The 27,166-nt window shown below is 43.7% G+C and overlaps 1 protein-coding gene across 10 annotated transcripts in view; it reads left to right on the plus strand.

The window, feature by feature from the left end:
- Positions 1 to 25,966, plus strand: part of LOC118368723 (nuclear factor 1 B-type-like) — an 89,664-nt gene extending 63,698 nt beyond the window's left edge. For 6 of the 10 annotated variants that reach the window (XM_052497177.1, XM_052497179.1, XM_052497182.1 and 3 more), the window contains 8 exons: positions 13 to 133; positions 469 to 587; positions 3,319 to 3,450; positions 3,767 to 3,945; positions 7,312 to 7,453; positions 7,618 to 7,700; positions 13,509 to 13,597; positions 19,930 to 25,966. In XM_052497177.1, the coding sequence (XP_052353137.1) occupies positions 13 to 133; positions 469 to 587; positions 3,319 to 3,450; positions 3,767 to 3,945; positions 7,312 to 7,453; positions 7,618 to 7,700; positions 13,509 to 13,597; positions 19,930 to 20,269 (1,205 nt within the window). In that variant the 3' untranslated portion in view covers positions 20,270 to 25,966. The remainder of the gene's footprint in view (positions 1 to 12; positions 134 to 468; positions 588 to 3,318; positions 3,451 to 3,766; positions 3,946 to 7,311; positions 7,454 to 7,617; positions 7,701 to 13,508; positions 13,598 to 19,929) is intronic. The other 4 variants (XM_052497178.1, XM_052497181.1, XM_052497185.1 and 1 more) reach the window with 3 other exon arrangements.
- The last annotated feature ends 1,200 nt before the right edge of the window (positions 25,967 to 27,166 follow it).

The raw sequence follows: 27,166 nt of genomic DNA on the forward strand, positions 1-27,166 counted from the left end.
CCTACTCTTCAGCGCCCATTACCCAGGGGGCAGGGGTGAACTTCTCCATGGCCGACATGCCAAGTCAGCCGTATTACCATGACCTGAACTCCAGCGTGGGCCTCCATCGCTCCCTCTCCTCCCCGCCTGGCAGGTCAGTCTGCTGCAGGATCCTGCCTTAACCCCACTCTCCTTCTCCCGCATCACACCTTGACCTCTGAACTTTGAATTAGATGTAGGGGGGTGGATGCAAAACTGATTTCAGTTTTGTGTCAGAGGGGCAAATTGATAATCTTACTCCATCATGTACTTCCCATGTTTTGGCCATTTGTTCTAGTTCAACTTTATTAACGCCCACACATCGAGACAATACGTTAGCCATAAAGATGACATTTTTACAACATCGAGGGGCAGTGACAGTAGAGAGACACAGGGATCAGAGATCACGTAGAGTGTTGTGACTCATAATTTCTCCGCCTTCTTCCCCAGTAAGCGGCCCAAGACCCTCAACATAGACGAGAGTATGGAGACCAGTCCCACTGGCCCTGACTTCTATTCCTCACCTAGCTCCCCAGCTAGCGGCAGCAGGACCTGGCACGAGAGAGAAGGTGAGGGGGAGGTGTGTGTGTGTGTGTGTGTGTGTGTGTGTGTGTGTGTGTGTGTGTGTGTGTGTGTGTGTGTGTGTGTGTGTGTGGTGGGGGGTTCTACAATATTACTGTTGAATAAATATGATAAGAACAAACAGGCTGGGTGAGTAACAGAATTGTTGACAGGAAATATCGTGACTGAGAACATGCCCCTGTTGATAAGCTCGTTTGGAGGGTTGTTGAGTTCTCTGGTAGTTTGGGAGCTTCCTCATTGCTTCCTGTTTTCTCGCCAATCTGAGGGAGTATTGGAGTGTTGAAGCAGTGTTAAAAGTTGCAATGTTGAAGCGATGTGAGTGGAATCTTCATTCTGGTAACGATTTAATTGTGGAATGCAGGGTGGCACCAATGAAAGTGAGAAGGAAGACATGCTAGAAGAGAGCTGTAGTAACTGTGGCTGTGAGCAGACTTAGCAGAGAACTTTATTAATAAACTTGTCGTGTTATTAGACTGCAAGATTGAAAAGGTCACGCTAGGGTTAACAGGTGTGTGTGTGTGTGTGTGTGCGTATCCAGGCACGTGTTTGCATGTGTGTGTGTGTGTGTCAGAGAGAGAGAGGGAGGTGGAGTGAGTGATGGGAAGGTGTGGCGGCCCTTGTTTGAAGCTAGCTAGGTCTCAGAGGAGCTGTCTGACTCAACAGGTGGCAGGCCCAGTTGGTGGGCCATCCCGTGCCTAGCCCTGCTAACGCCACTATACTGACAGGCAGCGAGAGAGAGGGTGTGTGTGTGTGTGTGTGTGTGTGTGTGTGTGTGTGTGTGTGTGTGTGTGTGTGTGTGTGTGTGTGTGTGTGTGTGTGTGTGTGTGTGTGTGTGTGTGTGTGTGTGTGTGTGTGTGTGTGAGAGATCCTCCAGGGAGGGGTGTATGTCTCATTACCTGGTCTCGTGGTGCAGGCCAGGGCCCGTAGCTTTTTTAATTAAGCCCTCACTGTCCCGTGTTTCCAGATTGTTCTCCTCCGACACACACACACAAACACACTCCCCTTCTCCCCCCAGGGCTCAAGCCCTAGAGTGGAAGGGAGAGGGACACCTCTCATCTCACTACCCTACGACAGATAAAACACTTAGTGTACAGAATGTCCCAACATCTAACAGCATAAGGTGTCCCCCCCTCCCCCCTCGCTTCTTTAAACGAAACTTCGATGGGATTTACTGTTTTTTCCCCCCTTCCTTCTCCCGCTGTTTTTGTGTTTTAACCTTTTAGTATCGGGGTGAACACATGCTGGAATGTAATGGCTATGGAGAAGAGGAGCGGAGAGATCAGGACATTCGTGGAAAAGGACTACTCTGTAAAGAGGGAATAAAATAAATAAGTGGATTGATATTGAACTGATATGAGGCTGTCCAAAGTGCCAAACGGACATTTATTTTACATGCCTCGTCCGACAAAACCCTTTTACACTGCACATGGATTAGGCGCAATTCAGTTTTTTTTGGTCCTCAAACGTCAGCTCACTGAAATGTCTTTCACTGTTACAGTACAGCTGACGCCATGTTGTGGAGTTATGTATATCTAGCCACTCCCCTTACATATTTTTGGCACTGCTCTCAAATCCTCAGTCAGCAACTGGTTTGATAACGAACAGCTGTTTGCAATGAAGAAGAAGGTTTTTCATATCTATGCTCCGACGAAATGTGCGGTACTTAATCCTGGCTCCTCATACTAGCCCGGTGGTGCATTTCATAGCTAGATATCTGCTCGATAAGATTCATAGCCCTTTCATCAGTCTGGGACACCCTGGTATGAGCACAACCTGGTTTACTCGCTCACTTTTGGGGTGGAACGTGAAGTGACAGAGTTCATCAAGTTAAATCATTTTGACATACAACAATGTGTTGTTATCTAGGGATTCTCAGTGAATTCTAGGATTTTACATTGATCAGTTCCCAGACCGGTGCGACTTTTTTGTTAGAGAAGTCTGTTGACGTAGACTTTTTCCCCCCCAATTCTAGGTCTCTCTCCATAATTGTCCATCGTGTAATTCTGTCATTTTTGGAATTGTCGAGAATATATTTGAGCGAATGTTACACCACATAAGAACAAGTAAAAAAACAACTGTCCCAGACATCAATTCAACATCTGTTCCACGTGGGAAACGATGTTGATTCAACCATGTGTACCGTGGGGTGGTACCATAGTCTGAAACTCTTAAAAAAATGAAAGATCCATCCATTGTCTGAGGTATTGCTCATGTTGCTAAAAAAAAAAAAAAAAAAAAACTGAAACGACTTAAGCTGCTTCCTTTTACAAAATTCTGAGTGGGGAATTCCCCTGGATTCCTGAGGTCTTTGTCCCTTTCCTGGTTTGGTATGAGTCACCTTTCCCTCTTCAGGTGGATTCTTCTCTATTGTGGGGAGGAAGAGAGGAAGAGAGAGAGGGTGGGAGAGAGGTAGGAAGGAAGGTCTTGCGACAGGCCGGGGACACTTGAGCTTGACCCACGGTCAGGGGAGAGCGGCTGCTGTCACAGAACATGAGGTCTCGGAGTCCATTCTTTTTCATGGTCAGTCCTATTGTCATACAGTACCTTGCATATAGGCATGAGAAAACATGTCAAAAGCGATCGCAAGCCTATACTATGACTGCCATCACGCCACAGCACAGAACAGTGATGCTACTTCTGTCAGCGTCTGTGCGTGTGGCTCTGTGGTTGCCAGGTAACCCCCCTTAACCAGGTGTGCATGTGTTTCATCTCCTCCAGACATGTCGTCTCCCACCATGAAGAAGCCAGAGAAGCCCTTGTTCAGCCCCACCTCCCCGCAGGACTCCTCCTCCAGACTGAGTACTTTCCCCCAGCACCACCACCCCGGACTCCCAGGGGTCGGACACAGTGGTGAGTAGGCTAAGCACCTGCCCCACTACTAAGTCTAGACATGCTCATTCAGTGACCTACAGTGACCTCTACAAGAAAGTGATTGAACTGAAAGTGTTTTATTTTGTCATGCAACCCCCTCAGCCTTCCCCCAAAAGTCCTTTGAATCAGTTGGGATTGTAATGTGCACATTTTTGTTCTCCATTAGTGTATTTTTCAATGGTTTGTTTTTCTCTCTCCCTCCCTCTCTAAATGTGTCTGTCTGTCTTGTCTGTCTGTCTTCCCCTGTTTCTCTCTGTTTCTTCCTCTCTCCGTTTCCCTCTTCCTATCCCCTTAGTTATATCGACGAGGAGCCCTCCACCCCACTCCCCCCTTCAGTTCTCGGCCATCTTGCCCCCTGCCCCGTCACCCTACTTCTCTCACCCCACCATCCGCTACCCGCCCCATCTCAACCCCCCTGACTCCCTGAAGAGCTACGTGCCCAGCTACGACCCGTCCAGCCCACAGAGCAGCCAGGTGAGTGTGAACTGCAGCACACTGGAGGGGAGTCGGGTTGGGCTACATTCCTATTTCACTTATTTTATTTAAGAGAACTTGACTGTGTACAGTCTCTCTCCTCAGTAGGCCTGACTGACAGACAGTGTTTGTGAACAGGGATATGATTGGATGTGAAGTTCGGGATTTTAGTAGAAAATGTGTTTTATGGCAAACGTTTGATGAAAAACAATGGATATTTAACACTACGAGTATTTAAAGGACACCGGACTAGTTTGGCTATAATGTGGTACACTTTTCAATGTGATGATTGAATCAAGTATCAGTTGAGTTTTCATTTAATTTCATAATTAATTACATTTTTCTCTAATGAACCAACTATTAAATTGAATAATGTACTGTCTATGTCAAAAATGATTACCTGCCCAATACAATTGTGCCTTCACATTTTTACAACAATTGAATGTTGATCAAATGCCACTTTCCTGTACATTATTTGAGCTCTTTCCAATTTAAGTGGCAATCTTAATAGTTATCCTTCACCTTGAGAATTATTTTGGGGGATTTGGGTGCTTTATAACATTTGACACATGAAAACGGGTGGACAATGTCTATAATCGTTAAGAAGACTTAATCATTGCACATAGTGTCTTCACAGCACTAGTCTTTCTGAGGTACGTTTGTTTTGCACAGCATTGGATGGAGGGAGTTGACACAGCATTGGATGGAGGGAGTTGACACAGGGTTGGATGGAGGGAGTTGACACAGCATTGGATGGAGGGAGTTGACACAGCATTGGATGGAGGGAGTTGACACAGCATTGGATGGAGGGAGTTGACACAGCATTGGATGGAGGGAGTTGACACAGCATTGGATGGAGGGAGTTGACACAGCATTGGATGGAGGGAGTTGACACATCATTGGATGGAGGGAGTTGACACAGCATTGGATGGAGGGAGTTGACACAGCATTGGATGGAGGGAGTTGACACATCATTGGATGGAGGGAGTTGACACAGCATTGGATGGAGGGAGTTGACACAGCATTGGATGGAGGGAGTTGACACAGGGTTGGATGGAGGGAGTTGACACAGGGCTGGATGGAGGGAGGTGACACAGCATTGGATGGAGGGAGTTGACACAGGGTTGGATGGAGGGAGTTGACACAGGGTTGGATGGAGGGAGTTGACACAGGGTTGGATGGAGGGAGTTGACACAGGGTTGGATTGAGTGAGTTGACACAGGGTTGGATGGAGTGAGTTGACACAGGGTTGGATGGAGTGAGTTGACACAGGGTTGGATGGAGTGAGTTGACACAGGGTTGGATGGAGTGAGTTGACACAGGGTTGGATGGAGTGAGTTGACACAGGGTTGGATGGAGTGAGTTGACACAGGGTTGGATGGAGTGAGTTGACACAGGGTTGGATGGAGTGAGTTGACACAGGGTTGGATGGAGGGAGTTGACACAGGGTTGGATGGAGTGAGTTGACACAGGGTTGGATGGAGTGAGTTGACACAGGGTTGGATGGAGGGAGTTGACACAGGGTTGGATGGAGTGAGTTGACACAGGGTTGGATGGAGTGAGTTGACACAGGGTTGGATGGAGTGAGTTGACACAGGATTGGATGGAGTGAGTTGACACAGGGTTGGATGGAGTGAGTTGACACAGGGTTGGATAGAGTGAGTTGACACAGGATTGGATGGAGGGAATTGACACAGGATTGGATGGAGTGAGTTGACACAGGGTTGGATGGAGTGAGTTGACACAGGGTTGGATGGAGGGAGTTGACACAGGGTTGGATGGAGGGAGTTGACACAGCATTGGATGGAGTGAGTTGACACAGGGTTGGATGGAGTGAGTTGACACAGGATTGGATGGAGTGAGTTGACACAGGGTTGGATGGAGTGAGTTGACACAGGGTTGGATGGAGGGAGTTGACACAGGGTTGGGTGGAGGGAGTTGACACAGGGTTGAGGAATTGGCAGTGCCGGTGGACTCACCGGGTGACTTCTCAGCCAGGTTCTTAATCAAGTGTGAACTTTAACCCCCCTCCATTCAGAATATGCTGCTGTTATGATCTAAACACTCTTGAAAGTGCAGAAAAATTCCTTCATGCAATGACTGAATGCCGACCTAACTGAAATACTCTATAGGTCTATTTTGAAAAGAGCCTAAATGTAAAATATACACTGTAAAAACCACGAACTCAATATTCCAAAGAAAATCCAGGCCCTTTTTCACAAAACAAATATAATTACAGAGGGTCATAATACCGTTTTTTTTATAATGAATTCTGATAAACCTGACAGAAGACTTTATACATTAACTGGGTACACACTAAAGCCTTGTGTCACTATGCTGGGAGTGTGTGTGTGTGGGGGGGGCAGCCATAGAGAGATGAGAGAGCCGTGAGATATTTATGTGAGTTTTATATCCCCGCTGTTCTCACTGAAAACAATGGGCTCATAGACGAGGCTGGATCTATGCGGCCCGGGACTGTTACTTCAGACAAAACCACAGGGAACGATAAAGGCCGTAAATATTTGCCGTTGCCGGGGCCTCTGCTCTCTTTTGGCGGAATTACTGGCCCCTCTCCTCCACAGTGCAGGATGGGAGAAGGGGGTGTGTGTGTGTGTGTGTGTGTGTGTGTGTGTGTGTGTGTGTGTGTGTGTGTGTGTGTGTGTGTGTGTGTGTGTGTGTGTGTGCAGAGGAGGGCGTCTCGGCAAATAAAACAGCTCTTCTAATCCCATGGACGGCAGCCAGAATGTTTTTATGCTTGCTTTAACTCAGATTATATTACACTCTAATTAAACATTCTATTCACATTTTTAAGGAACCCTGTGGACACAATTCTTTTTCATAAAGGCCTATTTGAGGTTTGAACTTGGGGCGCCGAAGAGCCCAATACACCACAGGCTGTCTCCCGCAGTCTGAAAGAGTAGCTCCCACTAGCTCCTTTTCTCTCTTAAAACACTAGAGATGATCTACACAGGCTATTTGGGCGGGGCTGTTCTCCCTTCCTCCATACTCCTTTCTCCTTGGACCCCCTCCCTTCATCATCCTCGCCCCTACTATCAGCCCCCTTTCTCTCTCTCTCTCTCTCTCTCTGTCTCGCTCTCTCTCTCTCTCTCTCTCTCTCTCTCTCTCTCTGTGTCAAGTGAGGGTGACATTTTCCCACACAAAACAGCACTAAACTGACTGTGCAAACAATACTGTAAAACACACTTTACTGTTGTTTCTTGTCTTTAACGATTCCAAGTAATTTCAATGAAATTGACGTCTGTGCCCAGTGGGATTTGTCAAGTGGCCACAGTTTAAATAGTAGAGGAGTTGTCACTAACTGCCCCCTCTATTTTGTTTCCCTGTCTTTGTCCCCCCCCCCCCCAGCCTAACAGCAGTGGCCAGGTGGGGAAGGTTCCAGGCCACTTCACCCCAGTCCTGGCCCCCTCTCCGCACCATGGCACAGTGCGACCCGTCTCTCTCTCCATGCCCGACACCAAGCCCATCACATCAGAAGGTGAGTACAACGGTGAGCTCCCTTTCCTTCTCTCTTCCTGGCACTGCAAAACCCTTCTGTGCCCCATTACTGTAGTACTTTCCATTTTGCGCACTTTATAAAGAATCGATCAATGTAATATTTTCTCATTGTGTCTATGTGTCTCTCTGTCTGTCTTTGTGTGTTTGCTCCTCCAGGATACTCAGCACCGGGCACCCCCACAGCCAATCGTTTTGTAGGACTGAGCCCTAGAGATCCGGCCTTCCTTCACCAGCAACAGGTGAGAAACATTACCACTACTCTTCTTTCACATCCTCTCCTTCCTTCACTTCTTCCCTTCCTTCCTCTCAGCCTCTCCAGAAGGGATCTGAGACCACGGAGATATTTCATTCTATCTGAGAGTGAGACCTTATTGTCGGTTCTCGCACAGATGCACGCGGAGTCTGAGAAGTGAAATGAACTGTTTCTCAAAATGCTCGCTCCAGTAAGTGACAGTAAATGCACTGTAATGGTATAGTTGAAGACATATACTCCCCTACGTATCTATTTGGGCAGTGAAGCTAAAACTCATTTGGCACAATACTCCAGCGTTTTTGGATTTGAGATCAACTGTTTCATATAAGGCGATAGTCCAGAATGTCACCTTTTATTTGAGGGTATTTTCATACATATCTGTCTTCACTTATCTGATTTATTCGTGGCAACATACTTCTGAACAGCCAAAACAAACCACAAAGGCATCCAACAGTCACAAACTTCATGTAGGAATATGGGGCCAAATACAACATTTTTGAGGACTTCGATACAAAATAAATGAATTTGTTCAAAAATACTTATGACACCTTCAAATAGGGCGACTAGACACATGAAACGCTTTCACTTTTAAACGGTCAAATAGGTCGGGCAGGTTAAATACCCTCAAATAAAAAGGGACATTCTGTACTGTCACCTCCACATAAAAAATTTGATCCCAAATCCAAATGCTGGAGTATCGAGACACATTGAAATGTTTTCGCTTCCCTGTCCTAATGGAGTGCTTTCAGAAAGCATTCACACCCCTGGACCTTTTACACATCTTGTTGTGTTACAGCCTGCATTTAAAATGGATTCAACTGTGATGTTGTGTCCCTGTCCGACACACAATACCCTACAATGTCAATGGAATTATGTTCTTAGAAGTGTTTAGATATTAATAGCAAATTAAAAGGTGAAATGGGTCGAGCCAATAAGTATTCAACCCCTTTGTCGTGGCAAGCCTAAATAAGTCCAAATGTGCTTAATAAGTCACATAATAAGTTGCATGGACTCACTCTTTGTGGAATAATGGTGTTTAACATGATTTGCGAATGACTACCACATCTCTGTACCCCCACACATACAATTATCTGTTAGATCCGACAGTGAATTTCAAACACAGATTCATCCACAAAGACCAGGAAGGTTTTCCAATGCCTCACAAAGAAGGGCACCTATTGGTAGGTGGGGGGCAGGTCTTGACTATCCCATTGAGCATGGTGAAGTTATTCATTTGGATTGTGTATCAATACACCCACTAGCTGGAGAGGAAGGAAACCCTTCAGGGATTTCACCATGAGGCCAACGGAGACTTTAAAACAGTTTCAGAGTTTAATGGCTGTGATAGATCAATATGTTTTATTTATTTAACTAGGCAGAACAAATTCTTATTTTCAGTGACGGCCTAGGAACAGTGGGTTAACTGCCTTGTTCAGGGGCAGAACGACAGATTTTTACCTTGTCAGCTCGGGCAAGTTGTCAGCTCATGCATCATGTTTGCAATAAGGCACTAAAGTAAAACTGCAAAAAAGGTGAGAAAGAAATTCACTTTATGTTCTGAATACAAAGCGTTATATTGGGGCAAATTCAACACAACACATCACTGATTACCACTGTTCATATTTTCAAGCATGGTGGTGGCTGCATCATGTTATGGGTATGCTTGTCATCAGCAAGGACGAGGGATTATTTTAGGATAAAAAGAAACAGAATAGAGCTAAGCACAGAAAATAATCTTAGAAAACCTGGTTCGGTCTGCTTTCCAACAGACACTGGGAGACAAGTTCACCTTTCAGCAGGAAAATAACCTAAAACACAAGGCCAAATATGCACTGGAGTTGCTTACCAAGACAACATTTGAAAGATCTTGAGTGGCCTACAGTAGTTATAGTTTGGGCTTAAATTGACTTGAAAATCTATAGCAAGACATGAAAATGTCTATCTAGCAATGATCAACAACCGACTTGACAGAGGCTTTAAGAATTGTTAAAAGAATAATGTGCAAATATTGTACAATCCAGGTGTGCAAAATTCTTAGACTTACCCAGAAAGACTCACAGCTGTAATTTCTGCCAGAGGGGATTCTAACGTGTATTGACTCAGGGGTGTGAATACTTACGTAAATGAGATATTTCTGTATTTCATTTTCAATAAATGTTCAAACATTTGTAAAAACATGTTTTCACTTTGTCAATACCGGGTATTGTGTGTAAGATGGGTGAGCAAAAATGATCAAATGTAATTGATTTAGAATTCAGGCTGTAACACAACAAAATGTGGAATAAGTCAAGGGGTATGAATACTTTCTGAAGGCACTGTAAATACGTAGGGGAGTGTTTGGGCACCTTTTTTTTTTTTTACCATTCCACATACTGTATATAATTCATATTTAGAAATATCTTTTTACCTAATTATTTTCGGTATGAGGCAGGAAGTAAATAGAAGTACAGTAATATGATGAGGGTGTAATGTGCTCTACAGTTTTCTACAAATATTTTGCTGTAAGCCAATAAGGCATCACAGGCATATATAAAAGAGACCAGCATTCCCTTAAATGCAATTTGTTTAGCTTCATTCCGTAGTCCATTGAAGAACAACATAATGGTTTCAAAAGCAAGTACAAAAGTAAGAATGTGCACACAAAGACAGACAAATATGTCAATTACTCCTCCGTCGTGGTTCAGTACCTATTCAAAAACGTGTGCTGTTCTGCACATGCTGTTCTGAAAGTCACAGTATTCAGCCTGAGACACGTGAACAGGCAGTGTACGATACAGGCCGGGGCCGGACTGTTTGGTGTTGTTGGCGTCGAGCGGTCGTCCCGGCGGCCAGACCAGGCAGATGTGGCCGCTGAATTGTGTGTGAGGTTAGGAGCATTGTGGTTGGCGAGGGTGGAAAAATGAAGGCTCGGAGCGCTAGTCCCTCCTCATGAACACCCCCCCCCCACACACACACACAGACACACACACACTCACACACGCTGGTCCGAGGCCAAGTGTTTTCAACCATGCTTAATTTAATGCATCTGCACGCAGCTACATAATAATCAGTGGTTTTTCTTCTACTCTGTTCCTGTTGAGCGTAATGACAAAAGCCCGGCCTGTATTTCCCCGCAGCTTGGTAGAGCAGGCAGAAAATGTGCTGTTTTGTTAACGATGCTATGCCTCTCTGTAGCTGGGAGGACTCTTTTGGACAGCGTGTGTGTCCATGCGTGTGTGGAGTTTATGTGCCACATTTTTTAGTAGCCTTGCTGCTTCTGTCAGTGAACTCACTAAACAGCAGCTGAACCCAATCCTGTCTCATCGGCCGCTAGACTAAATAAGACCCCCTTTTTTTTTGATAGATCTCTTTCATTTGTTTAACATGTATTTAACCAGGTAGGTTAATTAAGAACAATAGTTGATAATATTCTATTTTTAGTATAGTTTACATAGTATTCTTTACTCTAACACGGCCACTGAGTACTGAATGAGCAGAAACAGACCTGGAGGAAATACAATGCAATAGCCATTCATCATGCTAATCTTATATTAGTCAGGCTTTGTGTGTGTGTGTGTTCTGTGGTTCACGATGATTTAAACCGACGAAGCTAGGTCTTTTAACCTGTGGTCTATGACACTAGGCCACTGTTCCCCGTGGAGTAAACAATGTCATAGATACTCTCCCTTTGTTGTTATTGTCAGTCACCCCGGCTCTGGGTAATTATTTGGTGGAGTTATGAGATGCATTGACACTTTCCTCCGGTGTGTTTTAAGGCAGACCTTTGTCCTGAGGCTGGTTGGGTGGAGAGAGGAGACGTACGAGGCGGATTAGTTTCACCGACTTAAGGTGTCGTGTTTCCGATGCGGTCACAGGCGATATTCCAGAGATAGTGTAGTGTAGTCAGAACCCCCAATGTCCCCAGGGCCTATTCTACACCCCCCCAAAACACACACCTTCCACACCCCTCCTCCTTCCAAACAACAATTCCTTAGTGGAAAATCGGTGAGGAGAAAGAAGAAGAAGAAAAACCCTCTGATTCATGTCTTCTCCTTGGTTAACCCTTAAAGGGACTGTTCCTCCGCCATGTGCTCCAGTGGGAACGTTCGGTGATCAGATGACATTTGGTATTATCTAAGGCAGCCTGCTAATCCCCATTCTGCCTGCATCTGTTTTTGCTAACGTTCCCCTAACGTTCCCCGGCGACGTCTTCCCTGTCCCTCTTACCCCTGCCGCTGCGATCTGGCAGTGCCGGCAGACAGATGGCGAGCCCCCCTAGAGGAGTGCTGGCAGGCCTGGCACAGAGCGTGTGGAGGAGGAGGAGGAGTGGGTGGGGGTGGGGGGGGGGGGGGGTTTGGTAGAGCGTCTGGACAGCCAGTGAGTTCTCTATGCTCAAAGCTTTGTCAGAGCAGAGCAGCAGACTGCTGGGTAGTGTAGAGGCAGTGTTGGTGTGCTGTGTGGTGTGTACAGCATCCTGGCCTCTGTTACTAGTAGAAGGTTAAGGCTGGAGACTTAACCATTCACTGCTGGTAGTAGAGCCTTGGTGTTGGAAGAATTAGTCGATATGATTTTAAGAGATTGAGTGACGGCCTCTGTTCATATCCTCCTTTGTGTGTGTGTGTGTGTGTGTGTGTGTGTGTGTGTGTGTGTGTGTGTGTGTACGTTTTTTTGGGGGAGTTTGTTTCTACCATTGGCTAGTTAATTCGGCAGATGCTTCCACATTTTCGATACGCACAGGATAAACACAAGAACTAGAGGAAATCAGTCGTTCACCTCCAGGTGTAGTGCAGCAGTGGCTAACCGTTCAGCGCGGCTGTGTGTACAGGTGGCTAATGTTATCGACCATCCCTAAGTGGGTTTGGAATATTCCGTGTGTGAGGATATACTGTATGATTAAACCATCTTAAGAGCTCTTCAGTTTGCCACAGCGGCGGGGAGATTGCTCACGAGGCACTTTCTCACAATGCATTACCAAATGGATGTGTTGATTGTGTTGACTAAAGGTGCAAGGTTAGCTGGGTATTGGCTGAGATGGCTCTCCACTGGATTGTGGATACGTGCGTGTGAATAATGCATGGGATAGGAGAATGTGGGATTCATGTGTGTTGGTTTTGTGTAAGTGTACATTAAGGTGTGTGTGTGTGTTCTTTTTGTAGAACATTAGAGACAAGCCAGCAGCCCTTCTTACGTTCTACAATCTCATCTAGCTACCTGAGTTTCACCATAATACTGCTACTTCCATATGGCGACAGTTACACTAGAATATGTCTGCTATAAAAGACAGAATAGGCCTCAATGAGGCTTTATGCAGAGCAGCAATGGACAGCACATAGTAGCCAGTAACAACACGCATGCAACCTGTGGAATGCATGGCCCCATAGGCTAACCAAAGGGAACTACTGTCTTATACAGTAGCTAAATGACTGCCATTTTGACATGACTCACATCCTGTAAACTAACCCCTTCTTTGCTTCCAGGTCAGATTAGAAACGTAGTACTAATTGTGACGGAATTCTCCCATGCTCTTTCCCTATATTCTAACTGTAGAACGATGATCTAATGTTACTGAATGATAATGACTGTCGTATCATATGTGTTTATGTTTAGGTACAACCAGATCTGTCATAGTTTGGGCGCAGGCCTATTTTGGGCGTAGGCCAGTTTGCTCTAAGTTCTCTGCTTTAGGCTTTGTTTGCATGCATGACTTTGTTTCCCTAGTCACATTGTATAGTAACTTTGTGTAAGTGATATCAAAGTGAGTTGTGAGAGTTTGTGCTACTGGCTCCGTGTCTGACTGCCAGGTTTTAATTGACAGCTGAGGATATGTGACTGGACCATGAATCAAAACAGCAGGCATTATGGCCCCAGTGGCACTGAGGATACTTTGGGGATTGCTTGGCAAAGGTAACGTTTCCATTATTTCAAACAATCTCTCTATCACTTGTCTGCAAACTGTCTGATGCACGCACACACGCGCACACGCGCACACACACACACACACACACACACACACACACACACACACACACACACACACACACACAATATATATATATATATATATATATACCGTGTAAGTATTACCAAGTTCATTCATACCTTGATTAAAATCTACCCTTTCAGATGTTCAGACAAAGGGTTCAAGCCTCACCTTTCTGCATTCCTTTCATTGCTGCCACCACAACATACCCATAAAGAATGTGCACAATCTGTTGAACATCACTCACTATCCCAGTCGGCTCTTAACCCTCCGCTCATTTGTTGTAGATACAGTGTAGTCATTATGATCATTCATAGACTGCCAGAGGAATGTCAACCAAGCAATAACAGTGCCAAATAAGACCTTCAAGGTATTTGGAGTGTGTTAGTTCCTTGATACAGTAGGATTAACCTTACCTGTTCACTTGTGTGTGTTACTGGACATTATCAAGGGGTATTCTGCTATCGTCTCGCATGCCTGTGTATACTACAATCTGTGACAGGGTGCTGCAGACTTTATTTGTCTGACTGGGTCTTAGATTTATGGGAAATTATTTCTCCGTCCAAAGAATAGCAGGTCACAAATGGTTAACCAGTGATCCCTGTCTTTCTTTCTTTCTGTCTTTATCTTTCTTTCTCTCTCTCCCCAAACACAACACATATTTATCTTTCATTTTTGCTCCGAGCCTTAGAAAGTCCTTGGGTTGGATGGGCTTGTGTGTCACGGAAAGTTAAGCACACATAAAACATCTGTTGGAGTCCTCGGCGGTGTGACAGTTCACATAAATAGTATATCTGCATCCCAAATGGAACACCCTCTTCTCTATGTAGTGCACTACCTTTGACCAGGGCCCATAGCGGAGTAACTTATTTGTTTGGTTGTACTTGAGTCTCAAACTGCTTTTAGGAGACAGTTAGCCCTTCTTTTCCACCTCCAAGTGTGTCCAGCTCTCCGGCTTTGTCCTCGATCCCCACTCCTCTTCCTACTTAAAGAGACACGTACCTCTCTCGTTTTCTCTCGTTCTCTCTCTCTCTCTCTCTCTCTCTCTCTCTCTCTCTCTCTCTCTCTCTCTCTCTCTCTCTCTCTCTCTCTCTCTCTCTCTCTCTCTCTCTCTCTCTCTCTCTCTCTCTCTTGTTCTCTCTCGTTCTCTCTCTCTCTCTCCCCCTCTCTATCGTTCTCTCTCTCTCTCCCCCCTCTCTCATTCTCTCTCTCTCTCATTCTCTCTCTCGTTTCCTCAATCTCTCCCCTCGCTCTCTCTCTCTCTCTCTCTCTCTCTCTCCCCCTCTCTCTCGTTCTCTCTCTCCCCTCTCTCTCTCTCTCCCCTCCCCCCATCCCCCTCTCTCTCGTTCTCTATCTCTCCCCCTTTCTCTCGTTCTCCCCCTCTCTCTCTCTCCCCCTCCCTCTCGTTCTCTCTCTCTGATTCTTTCTCTCTCTCTCTCTCTCTCTCTCTCTCTCTCTCTCTCTCTCTCTCTCTCTCGTTTTCTCTCCCTCTCTCTCTCTCTTTCTCACTCTCTCTCTCCCTCTCTCTCTTTCTCACTCTCTCTCTCTCTCTCCTTGGAAAACGTGTTAATTTCAATTTAAACAGGGCCGTGTCTACCAGAGAATGTGTGCGTGTGTGCTCTTAAAGCCTCCTTCCGGCCTACTCTGCCCTCTGTGAGGTTACAGGTTTTTTTTGAGAGCCCCTTCTCTAGGCCTCCTAATAGACCAGTGGAGGTAAGAGGAAATATGTGCCCGAGCTGCATGGAGGCCTCTCTCTCTCTCTCTTTCTCTTGCTGCTCTCTCTCGCTGCTCAGACAAGACTAACAGAGGCTCGACTCCTGATTGTACAGTATATAGGAGAGATGAGAGCTGCAGTGAAAGAATGACAGATTTCTTGTCATACATGATTGATTCACGAGCACCGTCAGGATACCAGAATTCAGATTCATTGCCGTATATATATGCAGTGAATTGTGGTTCCAAAACGGTTTCCATATTGTCTGTAAGAGAGCTCATTAAATCATCAGTATTGCCTCTTGAAAGATAAAGACCGCAAGAGAGAATAGCTCAGGTTTATTGTCTTCTGTTGATTTTTCCAGAAACGAAAGCATAACGAGCTGGGTGAGCTTCAGTGTCTGTCCGACAGAAATGGAATTAAAATGTTCCCGAAGATCTGTAGAACACTTTAGTTGACAATAGGGCACCTGGCACTATATTGACCCCGACATGAAAGTTCATGTCACCTGCAACATTTACTTACACCTGAGACCGAGAGATGTCTTGGTCATCTGAATCCCGGGGGGAAGATGAGTTAATCTGTATTCTTCTCAGCGAAGTATTGACAGTCTAAATAATCTGGTGCACCCCCCCTTCGTGGACAATTGAGACTTTGCATTGATTTTCTGTTGTCTGTCTAAACCTCATGCATTCACTGCTCCTTCCCACTAGCATCCTCAGAGAAAGAGGACGTATGCCATCATTTCCCTTGCGAAGGTTTGTTCATTGGATTGAGAATCTGAATGCACTGTTTTTTTAAGTGGCATTGTATTCAGATTACATGTGGTTTGTATTGTCTTGCTCCCACTTCTGTGTCTTATATAGTCCCTCACGCTAGGACCCAAAATAAAACACTCCCACACTTGCATGATGCCGTTCGGGCAGGAAATGGGTCAGCAATCCATTAAGATGCCATTAGATAATCTAATTCCGATGGCTTAATCCTTAAATGAAGCCAACTGGACACTGGAGCTCCGCTTGTGTGGAGGAGAATTAGTGTGATTTGGGGATGTGGAGCTCTAAGATAGGGCTAAAGGAGTCCATGGGTAAAGGTAGGGTTGTGACCATGAGGAAAGTTGTTTTTCTCATTAGTGATTGTGTGAAGCCACGTGCAGACCTGCGTTGGGGAAGGGAACTTGGGCTTAATGAATGACATCCCCCAACTCAAACATAGACGCCATCTTTTTAGTATCCAAAGAGTCATTTGGAGAAATATAATAGTAATATGGGTTGACTAAAGAGATCCTGTGATTCTATATGTAATTGTATGGGATTGACAGTGTGATGGACTGTATAGTACCTTTTCATGTGTCTACTATGTCTTCACCTGAGAAGGCCTTTAGAGTTGGACACGGAGGGGGAGAGAAAGAGAGGGGGTGTGTGTGTGCTAGGGAGAGAGGAGGGAAGAAGAGAATGCTGCAGGGAACTAGCCTGCTCTGAGCTTTCTTTGTTCAGCAAGGTAGGAAAAAACGTAATCTCTCATTTCCTGTCAGATGATGTTTTTGGCAGGAGAGAAAGAGAGTGAGGGGGAGAAAGAGAGAGTTAGAGAGAGTTAGAGGCAGAGAGAAAGAGTGAGTTAGAGGCAGAGAGAAAGAGTGAGTTAGAGGCAGACAGAGAGAGTGAGTTAGAGGCAGACAGAGAGAGTGAGTTAGAGGCAGAGAGAGAGAGTGAGTCAGAGGCAGAGAGAGAGAGTGAGTCAGAGGCAGAGAGAGAGAGTGAGTCAGAGGCAGAGAGAGAGAGTGAGTCAGAGGCAGAGAGAGAGAGTTAGAGACAAAGAGAGAGAGAGTTAGAAGCGAAGAGAGAGATAGAAGCGAAGAGAGAGATAGAAGCGAAGAGGGAGAGAGGTTAGCGAGAGGTTAGCGGTAAAGAGAGGAAGAGAGTGAGAGAGTTAGCGGCAAAGAGAGAGAGTGAGAGAGTTTGCGGCAAAGAAAGAGAGAGAGTGAGAGTTAGAGGCAAAGAGTGGGTGTTAGAGGCAAAGAGAGGGAGTTAGAGGCAAAGAGAGAGGAGAGAGTTAGAGGCAAAGAGCGGGAGTTAGAGGCAAAGAGAGGGAGAGAGAGTTGGAGGCAAAGAGAGGGAGAGAGAGTTGGAGGCAAAGAGAGGGAGAGAGAGTTGGAGGCAAAGAGAGGGAGAGAGAGTTGGAGGCAAAGAGAGGGAGAGAGAGTTGGAGGCAAAGAGAGCGAGAGTTGGAGGCAAAGAGAGCGAGAGAGAGTTGGAGGCAAAGAGAGCGAGAGTTGGAGGCAAAGAGAGCGAGAGAGAGTTGGAGGCAAAGAGAGCGAGAGAGAGTTGGAGGCAAAGAGAGCGACAGAGTTGGAGGCAAAGAGAGCGAGAGAGAGTTGGAGGCAAAGAGAGCGAGAGAGAGTTGGAGGCAAAGAGAGCGAGAGAGAGTTGGAGGCAAAAAGAGCGAGAGAGAGTTGGAGGCAAAGAGAGCGAGAGAGAGTTGGAGGCAAAGAGAGCGAGAGAGAGTTGGAGGCAAAGAGAGCGAGAGAGAGTTGGAGGCAAAGAGAGCGAGAGAGAGTTGGAGGCAAAGAGAGGGAGAGGCAGAGAGAGAGTTGGAGGCAAAGAGAGGGAGAGGCAAAGAGAGGGAGAGGCAAAGAGATGGAGAGACAAAGAGAGGGAGGGAGAGTTGGAGGCAAAGAGAGCGAGAGTTGGAGGCAAAGAGAGCGAGAGAGCGAGAGTTGGAGGCAAAGAGAGCGAGCGAGAGAGCGAGAGTTGGAGGCAAAGAGAGCGAGCGAGAGAGCGAGAGTTGGAGACAGAGAGAGAGAGAGCGAGAGTTGGAGACAAAGAGAGAGAGAGAGCGAGAGTTAGAAGCAAAGAGAGCGAGCGAGAGAAATTAAGAGTGAGAATGATGAAGGGAAGGAGTCCAAAGAGAAGGGAGTAAGGAAGAGAAAAAAGCCCAGCCCAAATAGCCCCTGTCTGGTGTTTTAACCCTTTATACGACTGGATCTGGCTTCTAACATTTTCCACTTAAAAATGTAGTTGTCAAATGTTCTGTTTCTCTCGCGCTCTTTCTTTCTTTCATTCTTAGTCTCTTTCTCTCTCCTTCCCTCCTCTCCTTCACTCTTTCCTTTCTTGTTTTATTTTCTGAGTCTGATCTCCTTAGAAACATGTGTTGAATATGTGTTTCCCATTGGTTTTAGTCGAGGCTGAGCCACTCTGAGAAGTGTCTTGAATGAAATGCAGACCAGATCATTGGACACCATTCATGGACGGAGATAGACAGTCGTGTCAGATGGGACAGCCCCGGGGGGGGGTCGTCTTCCTATCCCACTGACCACAATATATCTACTTTTTTTCTTTATCGAGGAAGTCTTACATCTGCATGGAACCAGTGGAGGGACTTGGTTAACCTACATTACCTTTCAAACATATCCCTCATTCTTTGCACCCCAAAAACGCTATATCCTCCTCCTGTCTAGAGTCTGTGTACTAGGCTCTGTACATAGTGTTGGCCTATAATGTAGCAATTGTGCAAGACAGGTATTGCAGATGTAGTGCGAGCGGTGGGGGTAATTGATTAATTATTCAACATGTACGTATCATTGAGCCCCTTGAGAACAACACACTGTTTGTTTCGCAGGCAGACCGCGTTTTCGGTTTGCGCCTCCTGCGAACAATCGCTGTGTTGTGTTGCATTAGTGTGCGTTGAATAGGGATTGGGCGGATTTGTAAAGACCCCCACCCCCCCTTCTGTAGCACCATTGATCAACATGGAGAGGGTCTGTTGATATGGAATTAGGTGTGATCCTCGCTTGACATCCTTCTCAGAGGAATCGGTGGAAAACACCGGAAGCGCTTTGTCTGACTGTGTCCCCCTCGAACCATAGACTGATTAGACTAGACATAAGGCCTCTACATCATTCCTCCTGGGTAAAGAAAACGCACTGGGCACACACTGGTTGAATCAACGTCGTTTCCACGTCATTTCAAGGGAATTACTTTGAACCAACGTGGAATCGACGTTGAATCGATGTCTGTGCCCGGTGGGAAGTGATTGGGTGACAGGGATGAGTCTATAGTGGACTTGGGACATGCCGTTGTCAAATGGTCTGCATGAACATTTTGTTGAAATAGTTTTAGGGGATATTCATTAACCATTGCCATAGAATCTGATTCGTAGAAATGTGATTGGCGGTACATATTAATGACGATAATAATGACGGATGTTAACAGCACATTATGCTAATTACTCAGAATTGTGTTCTGCCTACCTAACAAAATAATTGGGTAGTTGAATATGGTTTTTAACACTATGAATAAACCCTTTTGTCCCCCCCCCCCCAGCTGACTATCCCTCTAAAGTGTAACGGTTCATTTAATAGTGATGTGTTACAGTATGCAGCAAATGTAATGACTTGCTGCAGAGCAGCATTGTGCGTGTAGAGCATCTGATTGGTGCTGTTGTCTTATCTCTACTCATGCTTTCAAAAGCTTCCGATGCTCAATGCAGGCGACTCAAAACCCGCTTCTGTTCTCTCCTTCTCTCTCTGTTGTGTTTCCACAGTCCTGGTACCTGGGCGAGCTTAGTTCCATTCCAAGTCACGAACGGGACTCCGATTCTGCCAACAAATGTCCACCAGAACTACAGCATAAACATCATTGGTGAGCCCCCCTCCTCCACACAGAGGCAGAGAATTGAAGACCCGTCTGGGGGGGGGGGAGAAGTGTCGGCAACGGGGGAAATAATCAGCAAGCAGCACTTAAAACAATTGCGTTTGTCCTTTGTCCCCCCCTCCCCCCTGCCCTCCACCCTTTCCTCCCCAAACCCCTCCTCCCATTGGGACATTGGCCAAGAAGACTTGAGTTGGTTTGGAGTGAATCTGATCCGGTCCGCTCTAGCTTAACCCTATGCCATGCCAGTCAGTCATTGTGTGAGAAGAGCCTTTCCATTCAAAATGCTGTGACGTATTCTGTACAAAAACATTTAGATGCCTTAATATTTAGCATGACAACTCTTAGTCTGACGGTGGTGGTCTTCTTCTTCATTCTGTTGTTGGGAGTTTTTAACCTTGGTTTACAAACAGGGGAAGTGATCTGAAACACACAAAGGCTGGCTGGTAGTAGATTACCCGATTGTAAGTTATTCAACTCTGACCTTTACCCCTTCTGCAGAAGAGGCTCCCATGTCAAACTATTGACTATGTAACCATAGGAACAAATTGTGAATTCAGTGTTTTTTCTTCTTCTTTGATTTCAATTTACTGTGATACAATTTTTATTTTGTCTGAAACTCGTTATCCTGTTGATTCTGTACTGCTATCCACTTAAAAGTTAGTTATACTCCTTAGAGTTGTGAACTCTTACTATGGTAAAAAAAGAAGAGAAAGACACTATATTTTTAGGTTAGAGATTTGACCCGTTTTTTAAGAATTCGTATCTCCTTTAGAAAAGGATTTAAAAAAAAAGACAAAAAATGATCTAAAAATCTCGAAAGAGGCAAGTGCAATTGAATTTTTGAAGGGAAGCTATGTCTGTCAGCCCTAAGACTCTAAAGTAAGGGAGGGTAAATATGAAACTTTGTTGTTTTAAATACATAAACGTAAAAAGGTTTTTAAAAAAAACAAAAATTTGATTTGATTTCAGTCGCATTTCTGTGTATCTAAATATGGAAAGTAAAGAATACTAAGCCTGAAATGCAGTGATGTGTTTGAAGGTGCGCATTAAGCTACCTGTGCAGAACTGAATATGAACAAGACAGCACTTCTATTAAGCCCTACTCAGTCTCATGGGGAGCTTTTTATTTATTGTGAGAGAAAAAAAAAGACATTTAAAAATCGTTTTTTATTGAAACACACGTAGTGTATAAAATGGCATCTGAAATCAAGAACATATGCATTTGGCCATCAGCTTATGAAGCTTGTGTTTATAATATGACTTGACGAGGGAAAAAAAGAAGAAGAATGCAGGCTGTTAAAGTCATTCATAAAAATGTATGTGTATGTCACAAAAAAATCTACACTTTTGTGCAACCCTGAACCTTCAAGGTTGCAGAGGGTTGCACATTTTGCTTCTTGAACACTCACATCCCAGATACAGTGGTGTCAGTCCCTGAAATCTAGAATTGTGCACGGCAGGTCTATTGCCTTGGCCTCTCTCCAAGTCCAGATATATTTCTATGACAAATCTCTCCAATACTCTTCATTTGCACGATGACATACTAGTCCACATTACGTGCCTTGCCTTTTGAACATAGAGACATCACTACACTTGTTTTATTGCTGCATTTATTACCATTATAGAAAAGAAATTAACATTTTTATGATAAGATAATTGTTTTGTACTCTGAATGACAATTGTGACATTGTTGATTTGTAACTTTTTAATTTACTACTTTATCTCACAGTTACGTTGCATATCAAGGCTGTGTATCGTCGCCGTTTTAAAGTTTATAATCAACCATCATTATTTTTCAGTATTTTCGGTGGTTTTTTTTAATAACCTTTCATTTTTGTTATTGTTTTTGTCATTTCGTTTTTTTGTTTTTCATCTTCCAGTTACTATCGGGGAGGGAGGAATTCAGATGTATGAAAATTATGCAATACCAACTTTTGCCTATGTAGGTAGTGCTTATAGATACGTCAACTATTAGAGGCTAGTTTGGAGACTATTGTAATGCATCTATTTTGTTGATATTGTTGTTTTTGTTGTTGTTGTTGTTGTTGTTGCTGTTGTTGTTGTTTTCCTTTTTTAATTGACCAAAGTGGGGACTGCTTTCGATGCAGTGTATGACAAGGTCTTTTTTAGTGTACTGAGAGATGGAGAGACGTGTTTCAGTGTGTTTTGAATTCTTGGTGGGGGAGGGAGGGAGGGAGGGGGTATTTTCTCGAACCTTACAGTTTGTCTGTAAAGAATGCACCCGTTGGTCTCATATGGCTGCAAAGTCACTGATCTGTCTACTGTGACAAAATGTACTCTTTTTCTTTCAACTTCCCATCTGGGGTGCTAGCATGTGAGATTGACTAAGCTCGTTCTCACAGGAGAGACGGCTTGACTTGAGTGTGACAATCATTTCACAAAAAAAAAATCACAATATTCACATTAACCTTAATCAGGCCCGCAATTTCAAACTGAAATCATACCGCGTACTTGTGAAAAGCCAACACTTTGCTCATACCGCTTGTACGCAGGAAGCTATATTAGCATTAACCCTTAACAATCATCTGTGCCATTCTATCAGTCGCTGTGTGCAATTCCCAAGTAGATGCCTTAAACTATATATAAAGTTACCTGTTACACATGTGCTACAATCAACAAACCGACAAACGCTTGTGAGACCGGTCAAATCAGAATACAGGAAGTATTTGGAAGTAGTCAAATTTATGCACTAGATCTGTATAAATCCCAGGGATAACTCTACCCATTTGGGGGGAGTTATTTTATCGCTATGGGGAGCCTCGTATTTTATCATGTAATAAGCTATGGACTACAGAGGAAGGATATCTACTATTTTCCTTGTACTCTGTAGGGCCAGAAGAAGAAGAAGAAAAATGGAGCCCTTGCAATAGGCATTGGTTAATCGTCTTCCCCAAGTGTGTTGTGTCAAATATATAACTTGTTCATAATAAATAATATAATAAATAATAATAAAAGATAAAAAGTCGTACATGTAAGAAACAAAATCAAAATCTCAGACGTTACGGGGCATTAAGAATTCCAATGATTACTCTCCCAATTTGTATTATGATAAACGACTTTTAGAACTCAAATAGACACTATCCACACTGATGTTTTGTTACCTGTTTTGTTACCTGCCAGAAAGTATATAAAACGTATTAAACTCAAGTCAAGCTTATTCTCTCCTCCTTCACCCAAGACACTTAATTCTGATTTTGTGAAGAATGAAAAAAAACATGACAAAAACAAAAGCCACCCCCCCCCCGTTCTATGTGCACTGTTCTGCCTTTTTTTGAGTGAAAACGTAAGTGCTTTGCAGCCTCTGGCCACTGGAGACCCCACTGAAGGACATTTTCCCTGAGTCAAGTGTGATAGAAACGTGTCAGATGCGGTGTTGAAAATTTGGGTAGAAGACTGTGTGTATATAAAGGTGAATACTGTGGTGGCGTCGATAGCAGTAGTCCTTTGGGGTCCGTTTGTGGGTAATGTGTGTTTTGAGAATGTGTGAGTATGTGTATGTGTGTGCTTGTAAGAGAGAATGTATGAGGGATAGAGAGGGTGAAACTACACAACGAGCGAAGATGAGGGTATTTCTATTGAGAAGCCTGCCTTATAGGCAGGAGTTTGTACACTGTAGTCTTTTTCAAGATTTTTTCTTTGACGCCCTTGTTTGTAAATGTTTTCAAACATCTTGGGGAATATGAGTCAATTCCATTTTATGAAAAAAAGAAAAAACAATAAATTGGTTGCGGAGGCAGGACTTGAGTTACAACTCTCCAGCTTTCCCCAAATAATCGAAAATAAAAGTATTTTATCAATTTTCCATATTCCTGTATTTAGGGGAAGTATCCTATACAGAACCCTAAAATGTAAAAAAAAATATTATATGTTTTTTAAAATTGTGTTTAGTGCTTATAAACTTTCCATTTTGGAAACATTTCAGTAATATTTTAAATTCTTGTTTTTGTTAGTGTGGCCATAGTACAGAGTGTGATGTGATTATGTGGTTTTGAATCCATGTCGGAGAGCGAGAGAAATAGAGGTTTGATTGGGGTTCTATGTTTAACGGTAGGGGATATCTATTCATGTCACTTTACAATAAAGTCACCTGATTTGAGCCTACCACCAGTGAATACCAGGGTAACGTCTTAAGTGACATCATAGGTTGTTCTACTGTGCTAAAGTGTGTTGTGTCAATCGTACGTAAGTCCTCCTTTAGAAATGTGCCGTATAGCGTTTCTCTCAGAAAAATCGTAATTACAGGATGATGCAACAGTCCGTGAGAAGTTTGTCACTAGCATTTGACAATGTTTTGATATGTCTATTAGGGTTTTGGAACATGCATGTGTATGGAACATCAAGCAAGTAATTCCGCTGTGAGGATTGGTTGATGTAAGTCCTTTGTGGCCCACAGGCATCACACATTTTTGCACTTTCCATAATTTAACCTACATTTGATTCAAGCCCTTCAAGTACTCGTATAGAAATTGCCCTTAGATTCTCCAGACCTTTTACATCAGTGTTTCACTCATGGTATATCTTTCATAGATGTACAGGTATTGGCAGTTTTTTTTGTTGCACACATTTTTTAAGGTAATATTTATTTTCAAAGGGCTACTTTTAATTTGATCATCTCTGGACAGTATGTACAGAGGTGAAACCATTTTCACAGAATGACATGTAGGCCTACAGATAACAAAGACTTGGTAGAGATGAGTAATATTCAGTTATGATTGTTGAAAGCTATCCATGGTCAACCGTTCAGTTAGTACCTTATGCAAGGAGGACCAGTGGCAATCATGCAATATCTGTGCAGTTCTAGTTACTGAATGTTTAGTGCTCTAGGGTCTAAGAGGACAGATGGATGGCCGAAAACGCCTTCAGGAGGTGTGTTTTTACGCAAGCAATAGACGTGTTCCATGTATTGATTATTAACATCAGGTTGTTGTTGTAAGCAGGAAACATAAAAACCAGCATTTTATGTATTATTAATCACCAAACAAAATATATTATTAATTCAGTGCCTGTTATAAAGCTCACCGTGTCAGTGGAGTGTCCATTGTTAATAAATCTGAAATCTGAAAAAGTTCAACAACTTAAAATGAAGCGGTATGTTTGGGGCGCCTTGGCGTGTTCTCCCAAATCTTTTGTTGTTTTGGTTTGAGATGTGGCTTCACAAGAGCGTTTTTTTTTGTGCTTCATTCATTTGAAGGTCTTGGTCAACTGGGTGCACACGTCTCATGCTTGCTCTTGGAGGGGGAAAAACTATGTGTACATGTCATTTGGACAGTGTATTTATTTGGATTGTCAATTGCTACATTATGTAAACTAATGTCATTTAGAAACAAATGCTTGCAAACTTCTCCGCAGGGTTGACTTCTTATGGGTCTTGTGGCACTTTTACTCCCTCTGCGCACACATTATTATTATTACAATGGCGAATCACTTCAAGGTGAATCAAAAAAGACAGCAACAACAACAACACCAACGAAATAATGTAACAGTCTCCAGTAGTGAATTGTAGTAACACTGCAGGTGTGTGCAAAAGGTCTATGTATGTATTGAATGTATGTTTTAGAGAACTTTTGAAATCTTTTTGTTTATATCTTGTTATTTTACAGTTTAGGAACCACAGGTATCCGTTGTGAACTGTATAGCGAAGGCCTTGATATCCCTTCTTTTTTTTATTGATTATAGAACATTAAAGCAGTAGGCGATGCCTTTGAGATGGTTACATTTGGTGCAGGGGCTAAAATTGCCACAAGATTAAAATCAATGTAAATAAGGCTCAACATTTTTTGTGATTGTTACTGTAATATCCAGCCTATACTGCTAGCAGCTGTTTTTACTGCAGTCAATTACTGGAAGCGGATATATTTCCTATGCAAAACTGTTTAAACAATAAAATGAGCTATGCTACAAAAATGTCTGTGGTATCATGTCTTCTCTGTGTCTAGTGTAATTAGTTACACTAATCGTTATATAACTTTTACGTTACACCCAAAATGCTGCGTGTCCTCACTCAGAACAATGTCAATGTTATGTAGGCCTATACACCAACACAAGTAACCTAATAATTACAGACACAAAATCTACTATACACCCAGCTACAAGCTTGTTCAGTTTTCCCTGGGTTACAGCCTTGGTTGTTTGGATGAGGCAGGCCTACAGTTATCTCCAGCAGCAGTGATCAAGGGGTCTATCGATACGAGTTTTGTCTTGGCGTGTTACTTTTGCAGGTGCTTTAAGAGATTGGAAGTTGTGTTTCTAGCAGTGGGGAGGTGTTTCTCACCTGGGCACAGTAGACGTTTAACAGTTATATTTCATTTGTTTTTCTTAACCAATCAAAGTAATGGGAGTACTTCCAAGTGGAGAAAACGTTTCAGACACAATTTTTCATCTCCCTTGGCGAGAGGACGTCAGACTTAGGACGAAAACAATTAGAATCTGGGGTGGGGGGATTTTCAATATTGCACCAACAGGGAATAATAATCATCACAAATATGTATTTGGATCAATAACTGTAATAGGAAGGGAATGATAACAAAAGTAACAAAGTAACTACAGTACGGCCTATATTTGATCAGTAACTGTAATATTATTACTCAAACTGAAACAGTACTCTATTACTCTATTATTTGTTACAGCAAAAAGTAATATATTTACTGTAACGCATTACCCCCAACACTGGTCATGACTATGAAACATTGAACTCCTAAGCCCTTCACACAGACCTAATGGGATTCTGGACATTGCATAAGGCACAAAGCAGGCAAATACTCCTATTAAAGCCAACCAAAACCCCATTGCTATGCTCTACAATATCATCTGCCATCAAAACCCCCATCGCTGTGCCCACAAGATAAGCCACTGCAAAAACAAAAATGGCTGCCGCCGCATTTGCTCTAGAACAGGACGCTGTGGAGGCACACATGCCATGGTTCTGATCAAGGTGAAACTAGCACCTGGCCTTGAGCACCGAGCTGAGTTCATTTGGTCTATAAAAGAAGAACAACAATGTGCCGGACTGATAGAAAATTACCCCGATGTATAATAGTAATCATTATGCCATTTATCAAAATTGGCCAGTTAAAGTCAACATCTGGCTTCAATAGAGGAGCTACAGT

This window comes from Oncorhynchus keta, chromosome 35, assembly GCF_023373465.1.
Source record: "Oncorhynchus keta strain PuntledgeMale-10-30-2019 chromosome 35, Oket_V2, whole genome shotgun sequence".
NCBI lineage: Eukaryota > Metazoa > Chordata > Actinopteri > Salmoniformes > Salmonidae > Oncorhynchus > Oncorhynchus keta.